General features: G+C 35.7%; 2 protein-coding genes across 2 annotated transcripts; both read right to left on the bottom strand.

Annotated features, from left to right (window-relative positions):
- Positions 1-1,860: 1,860 nt before the first annotated feature.
- fam219b (family with sequence similarity 219 member B) lies at positions 1,861-10,948 on the bottom strand. The gene is made up of 6 exons (XM_088641838.1): positions 10,703-10,948; positions 9,817-9,919; positions 8,350-8,440; positions 6,450-6,527; positions 5,837-5,885; positions 1,861-5,472 (listed from the first exon to the last, which is right to left on the bottom strand). The coding sequence occupies exons 1-6, from the start codon at positions 10,757-10,759 to the stop codon at positions 5,317-5,319; spliced, it is 534 nt and encodes a 177-aa protein (XP_088497964.1). The 5' UTR covers positions 10,760-10,948; the 3' UTR covers positions 1,861-5,316.
- A 1,294-nt stretch (positions 10,949-12,242) lies between these two features.
- Positions 12,243-18,716, bottom strand: LOC148659511 (cytochrome c oxidase subunit 5A, mitochondrial-like). The gene is made up of 5 exons (XM_088641833.1): positions 18,523-18,716; positions 15,729-15,845; positions 15,168-15,289; positions 13,515-13,643; positions 12,243-12,413 (listed from the first exon to the last, which is right to left on the bottom strand). Exons 1-4 carry the CDS (start codon positions 18,593-18,595, stop codon positions 13,530-13,532), a joined length of 426 nt encoding a protein of 141 aa, XP_088497959.1. The 5' UTR covers positions 18,596-18,716; the 3' UTR covers positions 12,243-12,413; positions 13,515-13,529.
- Between the last annotated feature and the right edge of the window lie 6,997 nt (positions 18,717-25,713).

The raw sequence follows: 25,713 nt of genomic DNA, 5'->3' as shown, positions 1-25,713 counted from the left end.
TATGCATGTTTTATCTGCACTGCAGACAGACATATTTTTACACAGTTTCCATAACTAAAAAAATTAACATAAAAAAGACATCCATAATCTGGGTAACAAAAAAGCACAAATGCTTTTATTGCTTGAAAACAGCATTTAACTTTTTTGTTTGTGGAGAATTCAATATGTCAAAGGAGGGTTGTTTACCCTAATCCACATATTTATAGTGTTTAGTTTCTTTTTCATTTGAGTCCTGAAGTCTAAAGGAAGTTATGTTTTCGTCTGACAGTTTACCTAAAGAATTTTGCATACCACCAAAAACAAAAATTAAAGAATTGCAAACATCTTTACCCAATATATCCCCAGTATATATACACCCTTTTCATTTTCGCATGAAATTTGATCAAATGTGATGTCTAACAGCAGTAAATCCATAACTCCATGATTGAGCACTAAGACACTATTTACTTAACTGCTAGCATGTGAGGTCCAGGTATTAAGTACACAAGGTTGCTAAAATGTTAAAGCCTACCAGGATCATTTTTCAATGTATACAAAATGCTATAATTAGGCATTTTAAAAAGAAAACCTTTTGGTGAATGTGGGAGTGTATGTATGAAAGCTGAGGATCATCATACTTTAATGTATCATATGTTCTTGAGCATCATAAAAGCGCTGCACTGTTGCAATCTGAGGGGTTCAGATACTTAATACTAGAAAGTATTTAATATCAGAGCACATTTCTGCAGGCTTCCTCCCACATACTTTTCAACTATGGTGTTCCATCAAGATGTTTCTTTATTCCATCTGTCATCTGTATTTAATGTTTTAAAGAAAAAGAACCCCATTTCTTCCTCTGTAGGCTGGGAAAAAAAGGGCTGGTTACAGTAGAAGGCAATCTCCAAAACCACCAAGTTCAAAATATGAAACATACTTAGCAACTACAATCTACCACCACATGCAAAGAGCACATCAGCATGTGCCAAGAGAGAATTAAAAATCAGCAGTGACCTAAATGTAAAAAAGCTGAGAAACCTAGACGTCAAATTTGAAATTGTGACCATAGTATCCAAAGTTGATATACAGTGATCAAAACAACAGGAGAGTCAATAGAAACATCAGGTTTCAGTTCTCATTTGTATGTTTTGAAAACACCAGTGCACAAACCTCCATCACACCTGCCCATCTATTCCAAGGGCATCAATAAGCAACGCTTGCAGGTGTTTAACAAGAAGCCCCTTCTCACGTTTCCATCTGCATCATTCTGCCATCTGATCTGGATAGCAAGTGACTGCTTATTTGCCAGTAAATTTCATTAAGCCAAAGTTCTGACAGATTATCTTAGAAGAAGCCACTGTCAATGAAACTGTGTGTCCTTAATTTAGACTTCTAACTGGATCACACCATCACAGTCTTTAAATGACAATCACCATTTATCTGAATAAAAGCAGAAAAGTAGACCGATTCTTTGAATATCATCTAAACCATTTGTGAAACTATTACTGGTGATCAGAAGTCTTGAAAAAGGTCTTCCAATTCCAATGCTTAAAGCCAGTTGCTGTGTCATGGACTGGTATAATTAATTCTGAAAACACAATCAATAATATCAAGGAGTACAGAATCCACTAAATGAGTGAAAAATAGTGAGAATAATACAAATCTTTAAAGTTTCACTACTTTATAATGGAAACTTGTTAAAAACATCTGTTCTGTGATTGGCTAACAATTGGATTAATCGGTTATTCTAATGTCGAAGTATTTAAAGGTCAGTTAAACTTTAAGCCCACCAAAGCTCTTTGAAAGGGCAACTGTCAAAAAATGAATATCGGGTGGTTCTTTTTTTGTCTTTGCTCAATGAAAAAATGCATGCTATATGAACCATTTCCAAAACACCAGAGTAAATAATTTTATTTATAAACAACAGCACAATTTTCATTTATTAAATACAAAGCTTAGATTTTAATATATATAAAGGATAAATAATGTATTGCATTCAGCACTAAGTAACATTTAATAGCCTTAACTAGCAAAGTGAGTACAGAAAGGATTGTCAAGCGAGTTGCATAGTACACATATGTACAGCAAGTGTGACTACTTACTGCACTGTGATCAGTACAATATTTAAACACAAACATAACTGGAGTCAAAAACACACACATGAGAATTCATAAAGACACAGCAAATTAATACTCCTGCTCTATACTAAGTAGCACATTGCACCAAAAATGTCTCACCTCGGAATAAAGGGTTTAAAAGGGTTTTTAAAATGTATATCTTAAGTAACAGGAGTGTACAGCTTGCAAACAGATGCACTACAATCTTTCAAAAAAAGTAATACAAAGTGTAAAACCCTTCTTGTACATTTTATGAAGACAAATCATCCAGTTAATTTTACTGGTCCCTTGAAGTTTAGATAACATGCCAAGAAAATGACACATTATGACCAGTGGATTCCCTAACTTGAACTGAACAGCTTTTCAACATACTCTTACTGTAAACTGTGAAGAAGGCTTGGAAACCTGGGTCCCTCTGCAGGCCAGTGTCAAACATGCAGGGGATTAAAAAGCACAAAACATGTAATGTGCACAATATTGAGATGTTCTACACATCAAATATATCCTCATTGAGCTGTGAAGATAAAAAGAGATGATCAACTGAATTCCAAAGATGATCATAAGTAAAATGACCAGCAGGTGTTTACTTATCGTAACAATGAATGAAAATACAATCTTATACATGGTGTTCACTTTGCTTTACATATGTATTGAGTAAGATGTATCCTACTCCCAACAATGCTTACTACAGTTTATACATCAATTAAGTTTTACTGCAATGCATTAACTGGATAAATATCAAGATACCAGACATTACAATAGTTGTATATTGTTACAGAATTGTAAACCTCAGTGCACTGCATACCATTTTCATTATCATGGCCCTTTCAATACTTCATATATTTGCCAGGACATCCTGACATTTTAGCAAAAGCTTTCATTATTTCTTTTGTAATGTGATAAATCCCAGGAGTGTAATCTGAAGTAAAAGTGATGAAGTCCTTCTCTTTTTTATTGGCTTTATTGCAGTCATAGAAGTCAGAAAAAAATTGCTAAGTGTGAAACACTGACAAGTGAAACCCTCAGTGTCTCACTCCTCACTTTGTATTTTCCCCTCAAACAATGAACACCTCATGTTATGACAAGAATGAACAGTTAAGAGCAAATAATAGAGACAACAGGTATCATCAAAACCCCACAGTGTGCAAACACAGAAAAAACAACAAGAGGAATAGTAACTGAAATTGAACAGTCATTTAATGGATTTTTGAGAAATATAAAGATCACTAGATTAACTTTATGTGCAAACAAACATTTGAGTATTTAAGGGAAAAGGGCAAGCAACTGTTTGTGTTACATAATCTCTTCTCTTTTTTGCCCAATTGCTTTTGAGTCAGAGATGTTTAACTGTGAAAGGCACTTACAACTCCAAAGCTGCAGTTTTCCTCTAGTGTTAGCAGTTATAGCTACTTCTGATAAGTAAGAAAATTTAGTGTTTCTGCCTTTGTTCTTTTAATTTATGTACAGCACTTGTAAGAAGGGCAGGGAAGTGTTTTAACTAAAACCAAATTGAAAACTGTTTTCTCTAGAAAAAAAACAGCATAGTGTCACATTTTAAATAGAACAATTTGTATGAACGTTAATGTTATTTTGCTAGTGAAACATTTAATTTTTTTTTGTCCCACACCTCTGACAAGAAACTCTTTTTGATTACGTTGGGTAGAAACCTACAAGACGATTAGCAATATATGTAAAATACAAATATGTTGTAAGCTACTTGGAAGTATTAAGTAAGCACACAAGTATAATGATAGTCTGATGGCCCAAGCCACAGATCGTTATTTTGAGAACCAGTACTCTCATTTCAAAAGGATGGTAGCTTGAAGAACTCTGCCACTGTGCCCCTGGTATCAGACAATACGTTTCTTTCTGCAGAGAACTTATTTCATTGGACATAAAAGAAACCTTGGCCAGTGATACTTTGCCAAATCTCTTTTTTAAACGAAGTCCACATTTTTGACAAGGTCCATGTAAGGTCTTTATAAAAGGCCTTTTTTGTACAAAACAAACATCTATCAAATGTAGGACTAGGCGCTTCAAGAGAAAGAATTCCTGGAAACAATGCTAATAAAATGTCCCCACTATGTTTCAGAAAGTGACAGGATAGCAATTCAGAATCCTTCTAACTCAGCAAATTACTATTTGATACAAAAAAAACAGAATTCCTTGGATATTTCTTAACAAGAAGAAAAAATATCACCTGAAATTGCTCTTAAAGTGCAAAGGGATTGAATTCAATCTGACTGAGTTATCAAGGACTGTTACATTTTACACCTTATTCTGCACCATGAACTGAGAAAGAATTCTCCGTTTCAAAGTAATGAAGAAAGCAAGGAAAGCAAAGGCCTACCAATAACCTTTGTTATATCACCAATGTAAGTGAAAGTGCTTTTAAATGGTACCAAATTATTAAATAATCTGTCAGTAGCAATTTTGGTTTATGGTGTTTCTGAATGACCTTTGTTGTAACAATTTAGTAACAGACTGATCCTGGGATTGATAATGGGCATGATGTGATGCCACAACAGTGAGACAAATTACTCAGACCAACAAATGACAAAAGGAAACCTTTTCTCTGGAGATTCTTGTTACATTTGTTTCAACCACATGTTTTATTCCAAGAGTTTTTGGAATCTGGAAGTAGTTAGGAATTCATGTTATCTCTTCATCATCTGGAATCTTGTTAATAGTGGGATTATCAGGGAAAAGTTCCATACAAATAGTAGATTTTGTCCTTTTGTCCAAAACAAAAAGGACAAATCAATCTCTACACTACATACTTTTTCAGATTAGTTTCCAATATATTACTGTAACAGAATTGGAAGTTCTTAAGCTATAATAGCACCTTTATGAAAGTCTCATTACTTTGGTAAAGTATTAAAACCTGTTCTGAAGGCAAGCTCTGACAAAACGTTCATATTGAAAAAGTGGTGATAATTTAAACACCAAGACAGATCGCTTTTTGATAAAAAAGTGCACATGCACTAATCTGAAAACTGCCCAGTCACTCTGCAGCTACTCTCGTGAAAAGCTAGCTTGTGACTTTTAAGAAGCCCTGGAATGGAACTTTTTCCTCAAGGATCATAAAGTGTGGCCACAGCAGAGGTATAAAATGACAGGCGTATGAAGATTGGTGCCCACACTGACCTTACAATACATTAGTATGGCCAATGCACTGGTGGTTGTGCCACTCCGAGCTGACAAAACTGTTATGCTCCTATAGCTACTGGATACAGCACAAAGGGGTCTCCACACAGCAGCAGGCACAGGTAGAAGAACCCATGGCTTTTGGAGGAATGAGGTCTAGGTCCTCATCATCAGGCATCTCATCCAGCCGGTAGCCATCCTGCAGAAGCTGCCTGTTCAGGTCCTGGTTTACCTGCAGTGAGGATAGGCAGCCATCTGTATGTATAGCGTGATCAGGAAGTAATTACACAACTACAAGAATAATTATACAACCCAGTTGTATCAAAACTCTGAATGATTAAAGTTGAACTAAAAAACTAGGTACCAATGAGATGCAATGTAATGACAAACTGCACTGCTTTAATAATAATATATACAGTAGATGACAAATGGAAATTAATTCGTTAATATGAACATTCATCTACAAATTAACCAGGACAAGGAGTTTTTAGACAGGAGTAAGATATGATAAACCTGGTTAGATTTTGTGATCTAACAAAGAACATGATCTGCAGGGTATGTACATAGCTGTGGCTTGTCTTGGCTGAAAGACTCACCTCTGCAGAGGAATATCCAGAAGAATACTGGGACTCCGGTTCAGCATCACTGAGGAAGAAACACTGGTAAGAGATGAGACTACACAAAAGGAACTGCCAGTCATAATTTGGTTAGACTAAAAATATTGATGTTTTAAATAAAATGTAATTTTTAATAAAACTTTAATCAGCTCTGTAACAATTATCTTCCTTAAATTCTTAAACCCTTGTTTCCTGATGTATATCTCAATAGTCAGAAAGAACATTGCATAATCATTTACTAACACTATATAATAAGAATGTACAATATATAGGAGTGTATATATAGTGTAGTATACATAGTAGATATTAGAAAGTTATAGGAAAACATAGGGTTACACTTAATTGTATATGTAATCAAGCAAATTTGGCTAGATGTAGCAATGGTGCCTTCTTTCACCACGTGAAAGCTTTAAGCAATTTTCACCATTTCAAAATGGTGCATAGTAAAGCAAGAGAAAAGCAAAATGAGTATTAGCAGTAAACATCAGCTTTAAATAAGTCTGAGAGATACATATGATTTTGTGAGAGAACTGTGTAACGATAGGTTCATCTGTAGAATTCTAAAACTGAAAGGAGGAGAAATGTGTCTTACCTATCTGAATCCAATGATACAAGTGCATCCTCAGAGTTTTGACTGAGAGCAGCATACCCTTTATTATACTTCATGCTCCTTGAAGAGAAGGACATTTTAATGTTAATATAAACACATCATTACTTAATGATTTTACATTAACTGATTTTCAATTTGACATATAATGTAGTTTTATGTACTATAATGTATATTCCACAAGTGGAAAAGACAATGAGAGACGATATATTATTTAGGTGTTATAACAAAACAAAAATGCACTTTGATGCATTTTTCTTGGTGCATGGTTACAGAATAAAAGTTTATTATATTTGAATGTTAACACAGCAAGATGCATCCTGTGTTTGAATCACATATGATTAAAAAAAATTCTTCTTCCCGTCTATGATACTTATAAACCACAGCAAACTGTCTTTCGTAAAAATCCCAGTGGTGCAAGACATAGGCCCATAACAATTACTGCCACAACTGCAAGTATCTTGATATTAAAGTCAAATATCTTGCAATATTCCATAACCTTACTTTTTTAAGAAGTATGAATTTACTAATTACAAATTACAAAGACAGTATATGAGAGTAGTATTCTTCTTTTTACTCATTGAAAACCCATGAAGTAAAAGGATTATAAACTGTTCACAATGAATGTAAAGTATTGAGAAAAGTATTTAAATACAGAATATTCATGAAAGGGAGAGGTTTTGTAAATAAAAGTGGAGTACATATAAATCACCACAAGATGGGGCTTGTAGATCTTTGAAACTGTGCTTTAAGAAATAACAGTGAAGAGCTGTCTGCAAAATATCACTATAGTTATCCATATATTTTGTTAAAACTACAAAAAGTAGAACCTCGGGGGTGTGTAACTTATTTGGTGTACTGAAAGGCTAGTAAACTGTAATCTCATTTCTTTCTTAAAACGTTTTTCAATGACCAAAATAACTTTATCGTACTGCACTCCTTCATTTTTAATTGTATCTCTCATGTCATCTTGTAAAGGTCTCTACTGCTACATGAATTACTACAGTTACATACTTGTTTAGTACAAGCCAGGAGCCTTACCTGGGACTTCACATATCAAGTGGTTATCCTAAACAAAAGCATATTCAAATTATGGAGTACCAGTTCACTTAAGTATACAAATCCTGAGCTTTTTATCATTAATAGCAGCATATGTGGTATTATTGTTGTAAAGGCTTCCTACAGGCAAAATGTTTGCTCATGTTCAGAAAAATTCAGGACAAATCAAGTCCCTTCAGATAAGACTCAAGTTGGCTATACATGAAGACCACAAATGAGAATATGTTGTGTGAAACTCATTTTCTGCAAACACAGTCCTTTCAAAACCAAATAAGAAACTAAAAATTATCACCTTTCTTTCAACTTTACAAGGACCAGAAAACACAGACATTTTGCATTATACAATAGATAACTAATCCTAATGACAAGGGCAAAAACTATTTTAAAAAAGTCTTATTAAAGAAACTCAATTAAAAATGCCATTACAGCCCTGCATTATAAAATAAGTAGTAATTTAAATTTCATATAGGTTTTAGGATTTTATTCCACCAAATAAGACTTTGCTTAGTCAATTGAGTCTAGTTATTTTTAAAACTCTTACTCAATTATTACCTACTGATTATATTCCTGTTGGTTATTCAACATAAAATGTGATGATTACAACTTTTGTTTAACAGCCCAAGTACATTTTAAAAGTCTCTACATTAAGTTAACAGTTTGAAATGCTTGGAGCATAAAGAGTATCTGCACATACATAAAGTCACATTCTTGATATATGAACACAGATTTCCCAAAGGGCTCAACATCACCAGGAATTCCAGGTTTCTTTCACAAAAAGAGAGATACTAAGACATGCTTGAAATGGGACATGAGTTATTTGATCCACCTCTTAGCTCCTGGTTTAGGCTGCTGGACCACGGCTCCAGCTGTCAACCCTTTCTTCTTCAGGGCCTTCCTTGCCATATCTCTGTGCCTTTCTGGTAAAACAGGTAAAACAAACATGACGGTCATTATCTCACTAATGTTGTGGTCAGATATAATAACCAAGATGGCTGTCTAGGCTGACACATGACTCCTAAATGGCATGAAGGCCAACCTTACCTCGGCAGTTGGATCAGTAAAGCTCTGCATCCCTCTGCTCCAGGGCTAATGAAGTTAAGAATCACACCTTTTCAGCTTTTGCAAAATTAGCACGAAACGAAGGTCTTTTAAAATGTTTCGTCAACGAGAGAGCAATTAAACAGCATAAAAAAAGTTTATTTGTGTTACTTTGATGCTATACTGCATGTCATCACAAAAGCTGAACTATCAGCATCATAGAGCAACTGGCATGGTAACTGATGGATGTGATCAATTTAAAAAAGTTTCCATTTTCATTGTTTAGCTCTTAATGATGATGATGATGATGATGCAGTAGAATATGAAGGTAGCTCCAGAGAGTGTCACATGAGCTGACCACCTGGACAGAAACTGCAGCCACCAGAGAAACACAAACCGTGATCTGCATGACACTCCATGCAAATACATTTTCTTCCTTATTTTATTAATCTGATGCCCAATGCATCTGTAATTCTAGATTAAGAATCAAAGAATGACAATTCCTATTTTATGAAATATGATGAAGGATGGGTGGCATGGTGGCGTAGTGGTTCGCTATGTTGCCTTGCAGTGCTGGGTCCCCGAGTTCAGTTCCTATACAGTAATCATAATACATTCAATCTGTACTTTAAAAAGTAAAACCCTCAAATGAAGTAATAATGTTTTGGTTTCTTCCTGTTTAATTACTGTCAGTTCTATTATTACTCTGAGCTTTGTGATGCCACAGTCTCCTTTGGTTATATTTTATATTTAGACAATGCATGGGTAATTCCACACAGTTTGGCCGCCATGTGAGACATTGTGAGCAACTTAAGGTGATGAAATTGCAAGCTGATGTGAGTTGTACATATTTTAATACTGGGTTGAAGAAGTTCAAGTAGGTAGCTGCGTCAGCATGCGTAGGCTACAAATGAACAAGTAAAGGTTTATTCCCTGCTAAAAATAAAAGAAAAGAAACAGAACATTTCTGCTGTGGAGCCATCTCTAGGTGTCTTTTCGGCCTCCACAGCCGAAACGATGAGCTTCTTCTCTTCTCAGCATGGAATACATATTTTAATACTGCTCTGTTTAGATTAATACAATATATTATTGCAATATTTTATCTAAACCACATAAAAAAATAGATAAAAGCCAGTTGTTTTTTCATGGCTGCAATGGGCAAATACTTGAATATCTCAAAATATCCCTAGCAATTTCTAGCATGTGCACTCACAACAATTACAAAATAAGTGACACTTCCAGAAACAGCACTTACGCAGTTTGAGATGAATTGCAGGAACTTTGGACATAATGTACGGGCCTCTCTTTTCTACAGGCCTCGCCCCACTCTCTGTCCATTTTGGTCTGCTACTGGGGACCTGACAGAAGATGAAAAAAGCAGCACACTGCAAAGGCCTTCTTATCTATGGTGATTTCAGTTGGAAAGAAAATAAGCTTGTGCAACCAGTCACCTGGGTATTGTGTGGCAGCCCCACTACACAACTGACCAAAGCTATTAATAGTTTCAATTCCGAGCAGTAAGCAAGATATATCTAGTTAAACTGAAATAAGCACCACTCCTTAAACAAAAACTTCAGTAAAGTGAAATGTGACGGTTCTCTGACGTCTTAAGAATCAAGCTTAATGCATTTTAACTAATGAAACTTGTAAGTACTACAAGTACTTGTATCTATTACAATTAACATATGGTTTTTTATTTGAATTGTGAATTGTTTTATCGCGCGTAGTCAGACAGAGAGTGTCTACCGCAGAAGACATGGCTACTTTCTTCTAGAATTTAGAAGAACCCACTTAAAAAAATGTAATTGTATTTCAAAACAACTTTCATATAGGTACTTAAAAAATATAACCTACAGACTCTGTTTTAACAGACGAAACAGAAATATTTCAAATTCGGGAAGGATTCGCCATTGTAAGTACATTGTAAGGTATCGATTCTACCTTCTTAAAAGGGACTTATAAATTTACAATCTGGAAACCGCCTATCTTTCAAAGACATTGTTAATGTTGCCAGTCTAAACATGCACCAAAACGTAAACTGCGAAGAAAATACTATAATATCTACTGACATTATGATTTTGCATTGTCTATAAAATTGGATAAGAACATCAGCGGTAGCTGAACTATGTTTGTTTACCCACCAGTGTCTGTGGCGATTCCGGTACCGAAAGCAAAGAATCTTTCTCCGGCACCTCCATCTTCTCTCACACTGTTTTCACTTTAGCAGCTTTTCTCTATCCTCATTCTTTATTCTGTAGCATGGTGGCCAAACACGTTAAATATTTAGAATTGATTAAACTCAGTAGACTGTAACACAACTTCTAAATTGGCTATGCTGCTTTGACCCCACATATTGGTTCCGCTTCCCGGTGACAGTGAAGTACGCGGCAGACGCATGTACGCATGCGTTAAGCTGGCGGGGACGCGAGGGATTGTCCAGCGTAAGAGTGTCTGCCGAGCTGTGTAACGTTTTGCTTTTGCATACTTTCAGGAACAGTGAAGCAAACGTTAGAAGTATCACTCCTTATCACAGATTTCCAATGCTCCAAAAATAAATTAGTGAAGTGTATACATCTTGAAAAAAAGATGCCAACGCTGCCCTTATGCATATAACCGCTTTGCTTTTAACTAAATGTGTGTGCAACCTCAGGAAGCTGCCTAGAAAGGACGTCTGGTTAAATGCTATCTTTTACTTCGACCAAGAGCTGTAGGACTATCACCAGTTTTTGCTCTGCAGAAAGTTAATTTCAGGAGGGCGGGGGTACATAGCTAGCTCTTTATTCTGCAGGTGGAGCTCTGCTAACAATTAGGTGTAGATTGGAAATGCATCACAGTTCAGGATTCACTGCCTGGTCCAGGTAGTTTACCCGTAACTCAGTGATTGAAGACTTCTTCTTAACAATATAATACTTTCAGATCAATGCAATCTCACCATCTGATTCCAGTCCAAGTATCTTAACATTCAAATACATTTTTTTAAAATATGAGCTCAAATTACAAAGCTCTTTCACAGCACACTGGGTTATACCCAAATGCTGTATGAAATGGGCAAAACATTGAGGACCAGTTGCCTAAAATTAGGCAAGACATCAAAATGTCACATTTTATATCAATATTGAACAGCACCTGTGGTTTCAAGTACATGATCATCAGCATTTAGCAAATGACTTTTTCCTGTTGATACTGTATGGACATTGTGAGGGCCAACATTTATTGAATGTTCATCCTAAGAGAGCTTTTTCCAGCATTATTACTTTTACTTTATTTCAAAGCAATTTCACAGAGTGAAGAGTGAGTCTTTTCTTTACCTGTGAAGAGCCACACACTATATTCTATTCTTAAGCAAATATCCGAGTTCTGCAGAACCATAATGATAAATAGTTCAGCAGTGTCTTTCATAGATCCACGTGCCAATGATCCTTATGCAGACAACTTTGAACTCTGACAAGAATGATTGATAACATGAAATCAACAAATATACAGCATGGGAAGAATATACTGTATTTCCATGTATAATGTTGGACTGAATATTGTTCAAAGTGTAAAAAATAAAATGTTTTTTAAAAAAGACTACTTTAAAAATTTGCAGAAATTGAAAATGAGAATGTCCTGTGGAGGAAAATTATATTGCATCTGCAGAGTGACAAATCTAAAGAATGGAAAATAACTAAAAGGCACACATTTTCTTGTTTTTTAAATTATTTTTCCTTTATTAGGTCCATCATTTTACATACAGTAGGACACAACAAAGGCCGATGTAAATATCACACAAACATGGGCATACAAGGCCAAGACTTCAAGTGCAGTGAACAAGTGTTTTACACTGTTGACAGCAGTCCTCTGGAGATCAGCCTAAAAAGAGAGATAAGTACAATTTATTGTATCTAGGATATTATTGTGGGTTATACTGCTTATACATTAAAAGGCAGATAAGTCAAGTAAAGAAAAATAATCAAAGATTCAATGAAGTTTTACATAGAGCCGATTGTGAATTTTACAACATTTGGTGTTGTCTTATTATAATAATAATATAATAATAATATAGTAAGTGACAAAGGACAAAGCAAATGGAGTCTGTCCCACATTACTGCTGCTTCTGACAGAAAGTATTTATCCAACGGATAATGAAACAAAGCCAGTAATGTCAAGAACCTTTAAAAAAAGGTCAAAGCTTGAAAAGCCCTTTTGAGCCCTTCATATTGCTAGTGTTGACAAGCTTAATGGTACTGCTCTATAGTAAGAGCCCTTTATATTTTCTCCTGTGTGAACACATTAAAGGAAGCATCAAATTCAGAAAGTACATTTTAACAAGGACAAAATATAAAGCAGTCTTCTCCCTGACTTAAACATCTCCCAGAAGCAAATGTGTAAAAGAAAATGTGGCAATTCTGGTGACAAACAAAATAAAAAGCTACCAGTTATTCTATATTAAATAGACAGGAACCAGATGAACTTATTTTCAAAACACTTATAAAGAATATTAAGAACATGAATATCTGTTGAAATAGAGTGCTAATTACCAATAAATCAAATGTTATTTGGACACCACTATTTTCTTGATATTTTGGAAGCATTAGGCAAAACTAAATTTTGAAACTGAATAACAGTTATTTTTTGCTTTTTAACCTAGGCTTTTGCTGATCTAAGAAGTTGGAAAGTGAACCACACAAATTCACATTCTCAATTATTGTTAAGTTTAAAGTGCATCTCATTAGAAAAACATCTGGACACTGAATTTTGCTTGAAAAGTGTAAAAATATTTTACTTTTAAAAGAATTACAGAAATAGAAAACAATTAAAATACCTCTACAATTTAAACTCCCACCCATTAGTATTGGTGTGTTTTTGATATGCATCGTTTAAATAAATGACAAATCACAAAAAAATATTTCTGTAATCTTCCAAGACTCCCATGACAGGGCCAGTCTCAGAGCAGTATTCAGCTCTACCTACCCAGGGGATTGAGGTCTATGCTTTGTCAATGCCCAATTCTTCTGGTGTGGAGATGCCTAATTCATCCAGGGTAGGCCTCAGTTCCTGAATTACGTAGGGGTAGATATCTTTGTGAGGTCCTGCTTTATCCTGCCAAAACAAACTTTGGTTAGAACACTGGCAGCACCAATAGCCTGTCACCTTCACAGTCACAAAAATCCATTTAAAAAAAAGTAGATTTAAGGATCAGGAGTTAAATTTGGAAAACTGAACAGCTGACTGAAATCGTGTTTTACACATTAGGAGTCAAGCCTTGTTCATGCCCTTCAATACGCTTTCCCTTTCAGTTTCAAAAGGCCAAATGCTGTGAAATAAAGTGACTGCTGGGAGCACACAGCTAACCCTCGAGTAATGCCTGAAACAGAACACTTTGGATTCTTTAACTCTAAATTGTTAATGAAGCCACTGGTTCAAAGAAAGCAAATAAGAAATAAATGGAGACAGCTCACTGTTAATTAGAGGAAAAAAAGCAAATTAAGTGAAAATTATAGATTTTGGGGATCAAAGTGAGGAGTCTTCCAAGTCAAAACCCTGAGCTGGTGCATTATTTGAATTTAATGTAAATATTTAACACAATAAAACAAATATTTAAAGCAAAAACAATTTTAAGCTATTTGTTAGGCTTATTGTACATTGACCAACTTGATCAATCTAAATATTTATTACATTCGAGTGGTACTGTGACACCAGTGCTGTGTATGTTCTTCTGTTGCTTAAGGATATTATCATTTGGTTATTCAGTAGTTTACATAATGTAACAAAAGAAGACACTGTGACTTACAAGATTGCACGTAGCAGGGGTGTGTGTGTGTGGGCGGCATCATAACATCTCACTTTACAACCTGCACTTCCTTCTGTGGCGTAGTTCATTTTACTAGGAGACCTTATCATAATAAGTACTTCTCCATTTTATTTTAATGAAAGTTAACCTGTTGGTGTTCGGAGACTGATAAAACAGACCCTTAATGTCTGTATACCTCTCCTAGCATTACACTTGTAACATCTGTCCAGATTTAAGAGCAATAAACACAAAAGGGTACATATACTGTATACAAAAAGGATGTGGTACCACCTATACATTGTTTCATTAGAGTTAAGGGAGGCATTACATTAACTCAACACAAAAACAGTACTCGTAGTCTCAATGTTTTGACTTTCCTCACCCTGAATGTTTTTACGATCCTAGATTGGTAGACAAGAATTTCTGTATATCATTTGATTGCCGATATCTAGTTCACAGATTCGTATGGTTTGAATTTTCAGAGGATGTCTTCTGTCTCTATTCAAAAATCTTAAAAAGCAATACAAACTAGTGTAGAGTTGCTACACACAGCTCTGATGTACTCAGTTGATTTGTTTTTGCTCTAAATCTGGGAAACTATGGAAACATACTGACTTCCTCTGAGGGGAGTTCTGATGGATTATATTATATGAGCAACTTGTGCTGGGCCTTCCTTATTGAAACGTCCTACTCTGTAACATATGTTTAATGGAGAAGAATACATAAGTATACTTAAATACAAACCCCTGTCATGTATCCATAAAGGTTACACAAGAGATTTTAAAATGTACCTTCGGTGTAAAGAAAAAGAGGCTCTATTAGCAGTCTCTCACCTTGACGGCCTCGAGGATGCGGATTGCGCTCGCCAAGTCATTTAATCTCCGGCAAGCCCGCAGGGCAGCGTCAAGGATCTTTGGTTCAGGTACCAGGTCGTAACCAATTAGGGTGTTCATGCCTGTAAAGCGAGGGCAAGAAGAACTGGGATTAAAGCTGTGGTCTAGAATTCCACCATCGTTTTCTGTTGAAACAGCAATAGTCTGCACAATCCAGGACAAACAACATTGATATAAAAGAAGTTAAAACCACAGCTTCGTTATAAGAAATAACATTAAGACTTCTACGAGAAAAAAATGTTAATATCATGTATTACAAAATCTGTTCTGACCTATTTTAGGATTTAACCCAAGTCATTTATCGAGCTATAGTTGTATATCTATCCACTAGAAATGGAGAAGACAAGAGTATTTGCAAATCTCACTAAATACCAAGGAGAAAAAAAGGTCAAGGTTGCAAGAACCAACCTGGAAATGTACCTGCACAATCCTGTACGTTCTCAACTGCAGGAATGGTTCAATAATGAACATGAAAAATGCCATGCACTCCAAGAAACTCACCTTTTCTCAGCTCCCAGGCATCGATGTCGGGTTTGTTGAAATAGGTGACCCAGCGGGCATCAAACTCTTCATCCGTTTCCTGCTTGCCATGTGAATAACAGCGGGACACCACGGGAGCTAGGATGAACACACACAGTGTCAACAAGTGGGGTCAGGTACCAGATTCCACATTGAAAATCGTGAAATTCTGTTCTTCTGTATTTGTATGTTAAAGAAACAATGTCTTTAAATGTTAAAACAACTTTTTTTCTAAATACCTGCAAGAAATCAATTTAACCAGTATTCAGGAGGTTTAAATACCACGGGAATCTTTCCCAGTATCCTATCTTTCCAAATAGGATGCGAAGTGGCAATTCTATTTAACAGTTCTTCAAGTATATCTATGGTAAAAGTTAGACTGTATGTGAATGTCGCTGGAAAAAAGACCACTGTCAAACCATTTTAGTCAATGGGCTTCCTTGGGCCAAAACCGTCCTATTTTGGCCCATCGTAAGCCTAATCATAACCCTGCTGGACATCTGGGATGCTCTTGAATAATGCATTCCAGCAAGGTACTCATGAAATGACCAATCGTTTTACAATCAATCACTCCCAATAGAAAAGGCAGAGATGAATCTTGCATGAGTGTGAACTTCCCGACTGGCAAAGAACGTTGTTGCTGGCAGTTTTGTTGTACAGCTCATGTTTGCAATACTACTGCATTATGAAGAGGATGCAGAAACTGCAATCTTCCATTTTATAAAGGGGTAAAGTATTCACTCTTCAATTTTTCTAGCTACTATTATTATCATGGTTGTACAGTTCTTCACATTCCAATATTTTTAATAGATAGCCAAACAAGCGTTTTGTGTTTAGTCTTAGATTAAGGAAAAAAATTTAACACTAAGACAGAAACCTTTTGCTATAAACCAGATACGAACCTGGAAAGTATTGAGGATCTTTATTTAAATATTTTAAGATTTCCAAAAAATGTTTGACAACATTGTCAACTTCAAAAGGTAAGACATCCCATAGAATCTTCAGGAAAAGACTTGTATTTTTTTTAAAGCCCAATTGTCTGTAACAAAATGTCAATTACTGAAACCTTGTCTCAAATTACATAACTGCATTAATTAAATTAAAATATAATAGCACTATGCCCTGCAATGTCACACATACATCACAAATGCAGTATTCGTATTTAACAATACGGATACTGCTTTACTTCTTGAGGAGGCTCAGGTCCTTCAATGTGTGTAGTAAGATGCTACATATGTTCTATCAGTCGGTGGTGGCGAGCTCCATTTTCTACGTGGTGGTATGCTGGGGCTCTGGGATTAGAGCAGTGGATTCTAACAGGCTGAACAAGCTCATCAGGAGAGCAAGCTCTCTCACTGGGTCTGACCTGGACCCCCTGGAGGTAGTGGCTGAGAGGAGAATGGTGTCCAAACTAGAGGCCATCATGGACAACGTCTCCCATCCCCTCTATGACAGCTTGTGGAAATGAAGAGCACGTTCAGCAATAGACTGACCCATCCATGGTGCGACAGGGAGTGCTACAGGAGGTCATTCATAAGACTGTACTACACACCCACCTTGCGTCTGGGCAGAGGCAACATTGACAGTGACCTGTTTCTGGACTAAACAGTAAACTGATGCATCTGTTCTTTTTCCCTTTTACAACCGTTTTTGTGCAATATATGCCAGGGACCTGCGCAATACATTTATATTTATATTGTGCAATACGACTTTTTGTGTACTGTTCTGTTCTGGTTTGTTCTTTGTGTGTCCTGGACTGTGAGTAACTCTTCTTAGTGCACTTCTCACTGTACTGATTGTATTGTATTATTATTGTATCATTCGTTACACTGTTGCTGTGTTGTCTGTGATAAGCTGCTGTTGCACTGCAGTTTCCCTCACGGGATCAATAAAGTATCTAACAAGAAATTTTGAAAAGATCGTCTTCTCAAGTTATTTTTAAACGCTTTGAAATAATTCTGTGCGGCAAACAGGCTGCCATCATAAATTTTACTGAGGAATAAAAATCGCTCAGTTTATCAAGCCATAACTATTAAAAACCACATGAGTCAAATAAAATCATGAACCATTTCCTGGTGTGAAATCTTATTCTGTTTCTGGTTTAAGCTATGCGGAGAAAGGTAGCTACAGATGCTAGGCCTTAAAGCCTTAACTCCAGTGGGTCATTACAAGGACACAATATATAGAACCAGAAAGATGTTTTAAGCCTGTGCATCAAATCACGTAAAATAACTTCACAAGCAGAATGCAAGATTTACTGCACTTCTTTTCTAGTGTGATAGGGTTTTATCCACATATTTGAAGACTGACCGCTATGTACTCCTATGTACTAGCAGCGACACTCAAATCCTATCAAGCTTGTGAACTGAATACAATGCAAATTAAAACAGGTTAACTTTATATTTACAATGCACGTAGATGAGACGGTGATCTGACACATTTTTGGCATACAATCAATTGAAATACTAACTAGTGTTAAGAAACGGTGCAAGACCCAATTCAAACAAAGGTCCCCTGCGGTATGAGCAAATCTCAGTTCTATACCGCCTCTAAGGTTTTGTTCGTGTTTGTGAAACAAGATAAATAACCTAAAAAAAAAAAACACTACCCGATGTGCTCAGTTAAGACCTTCATCTACTCCACACAATGCATGTCTCGCTGCCTCTCGATCCTCCTCATTTCGCCGGCAAGACTGCATGACCCCTCAGGCCCAAGGCTCGCAATCTCTCCGGCGGAACCGTGAACCGACCTCCAACCCTATCGAGCCGACTCTTACCGCTGTGCTGCTGGCGAGTCCGGGCCAGGCTCCGAATACCGAAGGCTGTGTATCGAACAGCGGCTCTGAACATGGTGCGGGAAAGAAGAAGCGGAAACTCAATGAGACTCAGCACAAGAAGGGCATCGGGACGACACGGGGAGGGAAGCCGGAGTCGGCACTGCGGCTGCGCTACGCTGGCCGGGACCTGTTCAACGCAGGACGCTGACGAAAAAGGGTGGGATTAAAACGTGAAACTCTGCTGTGCTTTGAGATGACGTTTTAGGCAGACTGGAAAGGAAAGGAGCGTGCTTCAACAGCCGCTTTTGTATCAGCTGGTGCACAGTTTGTCACCGCTAGGAGCTGAAACTATTTAAATTCTGTAAAAACTTTGAGAAATAATAAAGCAAGGAAAACGTATGATATTTGTAAAAAAATACAATTTGATCACATAATTTACATCATTACCTCTGGCGGTTAAATGTTTTTTTTTTCTCTGTGGTTTTTCTCTTGTACCTGTTTTTGATCCTCTGGTTGTAGTTGTATTTGTAAATTCTTTATACGTTTAATAATTAAACAAGTTTGTCACCGCTAGACGTAGCGGTGTGCATGAGTTCCTGGCCGTTTTCACGTGATTTGTGTTTCACAGTCACCTTTCGATTAGTGTGTTTGGTTAATATAATTTATTTTGCGCGACATTTATCGGTGGATCACTAGAGATATCAAAGAGGCCAGCAGCCATGTCACCCTGCAATTTACAATTGGCAGGTGTAAAAATTTTACATCAAATTAAATGCACTAAGTGATATTTCAGTCTTTCTGTCGTGACTTCCGCATGCGTAGTATCGTTGTTTCATACTACTGGGTAATGAAATTTACTCCAAACAGATTCAGACTGACTACATAAATCTGAGATTGTTTTCGCATTTGGTCTTGAGTCTGACTCGCCTACTTGCTGATGTAGAACCATTTCCCGGAAGGATGAGACACTAACATCAAAGACACATACATTTCAAATAAGTGAAACGTTTTGTCCTTTTTGTTTTTTCAGAGGGCTTACAACTTAATGATTGGTTTTGCAAACAGGAAAAGTAGACACTTCTACATGGATGTATTCTAGTAAAACTCCAAACTTAAGACGCATTGTCGCATAACATCACGTTTTGTCTTCGCATTTGTCAAACCACAATGCTAACCTCTTTAACTTTGTCATTTTAAATTCATTAATCGTTGCATGTACTAATATCCAGTAGGAAACAACTAATACTGAGCTCACTAACGTGAGAGGCACAGAGGCTTTTATAGTACTACACTAGTACACAGAAGGTATTTAAGTGATAGGTTTGGATCTAAGCAAATGTCATGTTCTTTACACTTCATGACAACACGTCTGTTCCCGATTCGCATATCTGAAAATATGTGGGTCAGCTAGCAGTTTTTTTATATGATCTCCCCTCTCCATCAAATGCTTTCTCATTGGAGTCTTATTGCCAGGTATGGAGCTGATCCCCTTAACCAAGTAGACTGATCTCATCGTTCTCTGAAACAGCTCTTGCAAGAGGTCTAGTGCTTTGGAAAGAGAATGTTTGGGTAAAGTGGAAAATGCATGAAAAGCAGTTTAACTCCTTCAGCACATCCCATCTAAGACCAATTCTTTCTCTGCCTGATGCTGAGAAATTAGTTCATGCTAATGAACTAATGCGATCTAAAGCTAATTCGTTCATGCTAATCTTCTCAAGGTTAGACTACTGTCTAGATACTGCAATGCTTTATTAGCTAGATCATCCAAGAAACGACTATAGAAACTACAGTATGTGATTATCTATGTTCACTGAGTGCTGTCCAAGATTAAAAAAAATCTGAACATATTAGTTCTCTTTTGCTGAAAACCAGCACTGACTACCAGTCTATTACAGGACAGTCTTTTAAATTATCTTGTTGACCTATAAGGCATTGCATAGGTTGTCTGCTGTGTACCTTCAAGAGCTATTGTTTACACATGTCCAATTTCACTCACGTTGTTGACTTGTATCTGTTCTGCTTAACGTTCCAAGGACTTCACATTGTACATTAGGGGACTAAGCTTTTTCATTGGTTCCCTCTTTTTCTCTTCCTGACCATATTAAAAATACAGCTTTCTTTGATGTTTTTAAATCTTGCCTTAAAACATATATATATTTATGCTATTAAATTCTTAATCTATTTCTTTCTTTTAATTTTCTCAGTTATATTTTTCCGTATATTCTGTATACTGTAATGATTTTTATTGTATGTGTTGTATTTATTGTCTTTAGGTAAAGTGCCTCAAGAATGCTCAGTTAAAAATAAAATTGATTGCTTGAATTATAAATCTGCGTTTACAGACCAAGCACTTCAGAACAGAACGCCATTAATTTAAGAGTGTCCACTTTTTGAATCGAATATTTCATTTAATCTAGTGCACAATGACATATTTCACCATCCACATCTCACTATTGGGAAAGTGAGGTGGTTAGACAGAGTACATCTGCCTTTTTTCTGTCAGGTGTAGCTTAATGTGAAACTGGAGCAACATTATTGCTGTTATTTGCTAACCAGTAAAAACCTCAGTGAAGTGATCTCACTTGATCTTTAGACTGGACTCATATCAGAAGAGTCTAGCAATAGAGGTATCTTCACAAGACTTTTCCTTTTGTGAAAATGAATTGGAGTGACTTTATTTTCTCCCAATAGCTACTGGAAATATAACACTGTTCTTAATATGAAATACTGTACATATTCCATGATCTAAATTTTGTTGTACCTCAATATTGTTTAAGAATTGGTTGTGTTTATAAAATTAAACAATCTACTCTTCTGTCTTGATATATTCTATCATCTTTATATGCACACATGTGTGTATAATGCAATTATTTGTCTTTATGCACTGATTGTAAGTGAAAAAGAAGGAGGGCAGTTCAGAGTCCATTTCCTTTAATATTCCAAAACATTGCTTACCCTAGGTTTTTCTCTAACCATAATCCCAGTCCCAACCATAAATTTGGACTAAGTCATTAATCCTGTAGTGGACATTGTATTTTTTAAATATGTAATCAGTAAGTGTTAAATCCACTTATCATTAATTTATCTTCATGATATGCCTATCTTTACTGTTCTATAGCAATTGTAAAAACAATCATCGACAGTTTGACAGTTTCTGGGTGAAAAAAAATCCTTTAGCCTTTACTTACAGTGATACAAAGGGAAGACTTCAAATGTCATCTGTGTTTTGCAGCTAGAAAACACTGAAAGAATAAATATTCAATTTAAAGGATTTTTAGATAAGTGAAGTTGAAAAATGGAGGCAGTGCCCAGTCCACAAGATAAGGGAGCAAAGAACCATCTGGAATGAGTGAGATAGTGAACTCCCAAATGCAACGCTGAAGAGGTCTGGGTTTCATCTGCTGCTTATTAGAAAAAATGAACCAGTCTTATTTTTAAGATAAGTTTTAAATTAATTTACTTTTCTTATTGTAGGCTTTGTGGGTTAGTGGATTTAAAGAAATACTCATATAAAATAAATATAATCAGAAAAATGCTTTTATAAACTTTTGACAGCGAGCTCTGAGCCTCACATGTTTTGCATTGAAAATGCAAGATTTTTTATCACATGGTAAGTTATTTAAGTTAAAAAAATTGTACATAACAAGAGTGCAGTCATCTGTTTGATAACCCCATTTTTTTCAACAACGACCCTCAACGAGAAGTGTGTAAACATATGTTTTGTTCACATGCAGGTAGACTGAGCAGATCAGAGGAGATGATTTAATTAGCCAGGCCTGAAGACTTCTTAACAGCACAAAGTACTAGAGTCTAACCTTGTTCAGCTTTTGTCATAAATGATGTTCTTCCTCAATTATTATTTACTGATAAAGCAATACCAGCAGTTGAATGCACTGGTGACTAACGAAAAAAAGCTGTTAATCTTAAAATAATATTTTAATAATATTTTACCCCAAATGGGGTACTAACATAATAGTGCTATGCATCTACTCTTCCTGGCATGTACATGCTGCTGCACTTCCTATGAATTCCAAGAGAATCTGCAGCTGTGATGGTACCACATTTTATCAGTGTCTTCTTGTATTATCAATCTTTTTTTAATCAGGGTGATGCTAAATCCTGTACAGCAGACAGTCCAGAACAAGAGAACTTGCTCTGAATTCCTGAGAGACATTCTTCTTGAATCTTTAAATAAAACGCAACATAAACTTTGCATCCTCAAGGTATACATTCTTCACACCACTAAGGATAACTGAATTGCAGTGTCAATCCCTGGTATACAATACAAGATAGCTGGTCCTTTTTTACCTTTGGTTGCTTCACACTGTATGAAGCTGTCCAAAGCTGACAAGCTGTGGAATATGCCTGGGATTTGCTCACAGTTAACTTAAAGTATTGTTATGCTTTAAATACATACCACTCTTCCTGAGCTTAAAAAAGACTGCTTTCTCAGCAAAGACTAGTCAAGCGTAGGAAGTTATCTGGTACTATGTAAGGTGCTTTGAGCTTTATTTGGGCAAAAGGAATCTGTAAGTAGTGAATGTTATTATGCTGAAGGCATTGAAAGTTTTATTTAACATGCACTCAAATAATGCAGTTCTATTGTTTAACATTGAAACAATTGCTAATATTTTCAATCACAATATGTGTATATAGAAATGCATTCTAGAACAGTATTTAAGATTTAGAAATAAAATGCTTAATCCCAAGATTATGAAATGAGCACATGCAAGATGTAACTATGGGATGTGATCTATATTATACAGTATATGATTTGTAATGCATTGCAATGTTTAAATAATTTAAGTGGAAAATATCTGCTTCTAGGTTGATTTCAACTGGTTGCGCAGTGAAAGGATATTTCTGCTTTGGCATAATCTTTCTGAATGCCAGGAAATCAGTGTTGAATCCAAGGAAGTTATCGAAAGAGCCAGAGTCAAGGCTGGTGTAAAATTCAGCCTGAAAACTCAAATGGCATGTAAATAAAATACCATTTAAATTACCATGGGAAAGTCTCTGGAAAGTAAGTAAAGGCTTTTTATATTTTATTATAAAACAATATAATATTGCACACAACACATTATTATTATTATTATTATTATTATTATTATTATTATTATTATTATTATTATTATAGAAATAATTTTGTCTGTAGCAGGGGGCTTCTGAGCAAGCCTTCCCTATTGCATGTTAACATAATCTGACTTTTATTTTAAAATAATTAATGTTGAAAACTTTAAGTGCCCTTGAGCTTGCTGATGTGTTGAACAGTAGAGGTCAGTAGAAGGCTGTTCTGTCGTCAGTGTCCTCATTATTCCCTTAGGAGACATTCAAGGTCAAAGGCGATTACAAAGGGGTTATGAGAACAAGTACAGTATTACTCATACATGTTTTCCTGATGGGGTTCATATCTTAGTTTTATTATCAATAGGATAATTTTCCTAATTACTTGTAAGTGTAAACCTACTTATCTTCGAAGAAAGAGATACTTTGACCCCAAATCCTATTCTTATGATTTTCATGTTACTAGCTTACTCTACTATAAACACAATTTTTTAAACAATATCAATAAAATTAACCTGAATTGTTTCAGACCTTATAATTGTCATTGTTTATGGTTGGATTAAACATTTAATACAAAGTATTAGAATTAAAAAAAATATCAAAGAAAATTTTTCTCAAACATTCTTTTATTAAATATATTTAGCTGTTTAATTTGAGAAGTGGGGCATTTACATAAAATTGCACAATATTTTTGAAAACAATAAAAAGCTCCTCTTCCCAACATGTCCTACTGTATACCTGTTTTATTTACTCTCCATAACAAAGTCTTGTACACATCTAAATTATAACACTGAGGGATTCATTCATGAATTCTATACTTGTCGGGTTAGACAAAACTAAGTATCATTTTCTTCAGTACATAATAAAGGTTGTGAGACATGTTTTTTAGAATCACTCCAACTTTTCTTTGGGATGTGAATCTGAATTTTTTGGTGCACAGTTCAGCATGTTAAGACATAAGAATATGGATCAGAATCTTTCAAATTAAAGGTATATCGTCACATTCTAAAGATGGAATCAGGCATTTAAATCATAATCCTCTTCATTACCAATAGCAGTTTCCTGTACAATATTATGTGTGGTGTAACTGGGGAAACTTTGGCGAGGTGGTGGTGTTACTACCACTCGAATACTACCGGTTCAGAAATCAATTAATTTAAATATAACTCTCTTTTTAATCAGTAAAGACTTTGCTTTCCCATTAATCCCTTTATAATATTGCTTTATCTACCCATTCGCTGAGATGTGCTATTGAGTTGTCCTTGATTACCTTTTCTACATTTTACATTAAGGCAAAATACTTAATGCTTAATAAAGAATGCAGGTCGATGACAGCATTAGAAGGCCATGGCTATACAAACTACAAAGAAGAATAACATGCATGCAATACTAAACCACCCCTATCCTGTCTTGCTTGACACAATCACTGATGAGTTCTAAATTCCCATTCTGTTTGTATAGCACTTGGTTTCTATTTGAACTGTTTGCTACACAGTGACCATACTGACAAATGCTGTTAGTTAAAAAAAGATTTAACATTATCTATCAAACTATAAAACTTTAAATATCTGTAGCATGAAAAACAATGCCTTTCAGATTTTCTTAATGGCCTGTCTGTTTATTTAGCACTTTTCTTTAATGCAAATAATAATTTGTGATGTAATGTGATTTTTTGCAGTGCAGTGATGCCACAGGAAACATTTGAATGCATGCAGAGCTTTCATAAGGGAAAAACAAAAATATAATGTCACATATGTCAGGAATAACAGTGAACGGCCTGCATAAGAAAGACAATTCACTCTGAAAGGCATCTAACCTTCATCAGTGTTGTCAGCACTGACAAATAAAGGGAAGATAGTAGCCATGACAGACAGCTGTAACACTGGCCACAATCATTTAGTGAACAATCAAGGGGAAAGCACAGCTGCACAGGTTTTTTTAATTGACTGCTGTCTGTGATAAGCAGGAACACCTGCCTAGGGTAATAATTAGGGAAATTGAGAACCCACTCCAATATTAAGCACAGGTCCTTATAAAAGGGCAGAAATAATGTAGTAACTTGATATAAGGTAAAAGAAAAACTGGATTAACTGCATAATTAAAATAATGTAAATCAATACTCACTCA

Source organism: Lepisosteus platostomus, chromosome 7 (assembly GCF_059453375.1).
Source record: "Lepisosteus platostomus isolate fLepPlt1 chromosome 7, fLepPlt1.hap1, whole genome shotgun sequence".
In the NCBI taxonomy this organism is placed as follows: Eukaryota; Metazoa; Chordata; class Actinopteri; order Semionotiformes; family Lepisosteidae; genus Lepisosteus; species Lepisosteus platostomus.
The sequence above is the reverse complement of the archived record's forward strand: the minus strand, read 5'-3'. Positions and strand labels throughout refer to the sequence as shown.

Excerpts from the sequence above, each read along its gene's own strand:
- fam219b (XM_088641838.1), bottom strand. The coding sequence starts at position 10,759 with ATGGAGGTGCCGGAGAAAGATTCTTTGCTTTCGGTACCGGAATCGCCA. Across the intron at positions 9,920-10,702 it reads CGGAATCGCCACAGACACTG|GTCCCCAGTAGCAGACCAAA; the intron begins GTGGGTAAACAA and ends ATCTTCTGTCAG. Across the intron at positions 8,441-9,816 it reads TGCAATTCATCTCAAACTGC|AAAGGCACAGAGATATGGCA; the intron begins GTAAGTGCTGTT and ends CTGTTTTACCAG.
- LOC148659511 (XM_088641833.1), bottom strand. The coding sequence starts at position 18,595 with ATGTTCAGAGCCGCTGTTCGATACACAGCCTTCGGTATTCGGAGCCTG. Across the intron at positions 15,846-18,522 it reads GACTCGCCAGCAGCACAGCG|CTCCCGTGGTGTCCCGCTGT; the intron begins GTAAGAGTCGGC and ends TGTTCATCCTAG. Across the intron at positions 15,290-15,728 it reads TGCCTGGGAGCTGAGAAAAG|GCATGAACACCCTAATTGGT; the intron begins GTGAGTTTCTTG and ends CTCGCTTTACAG.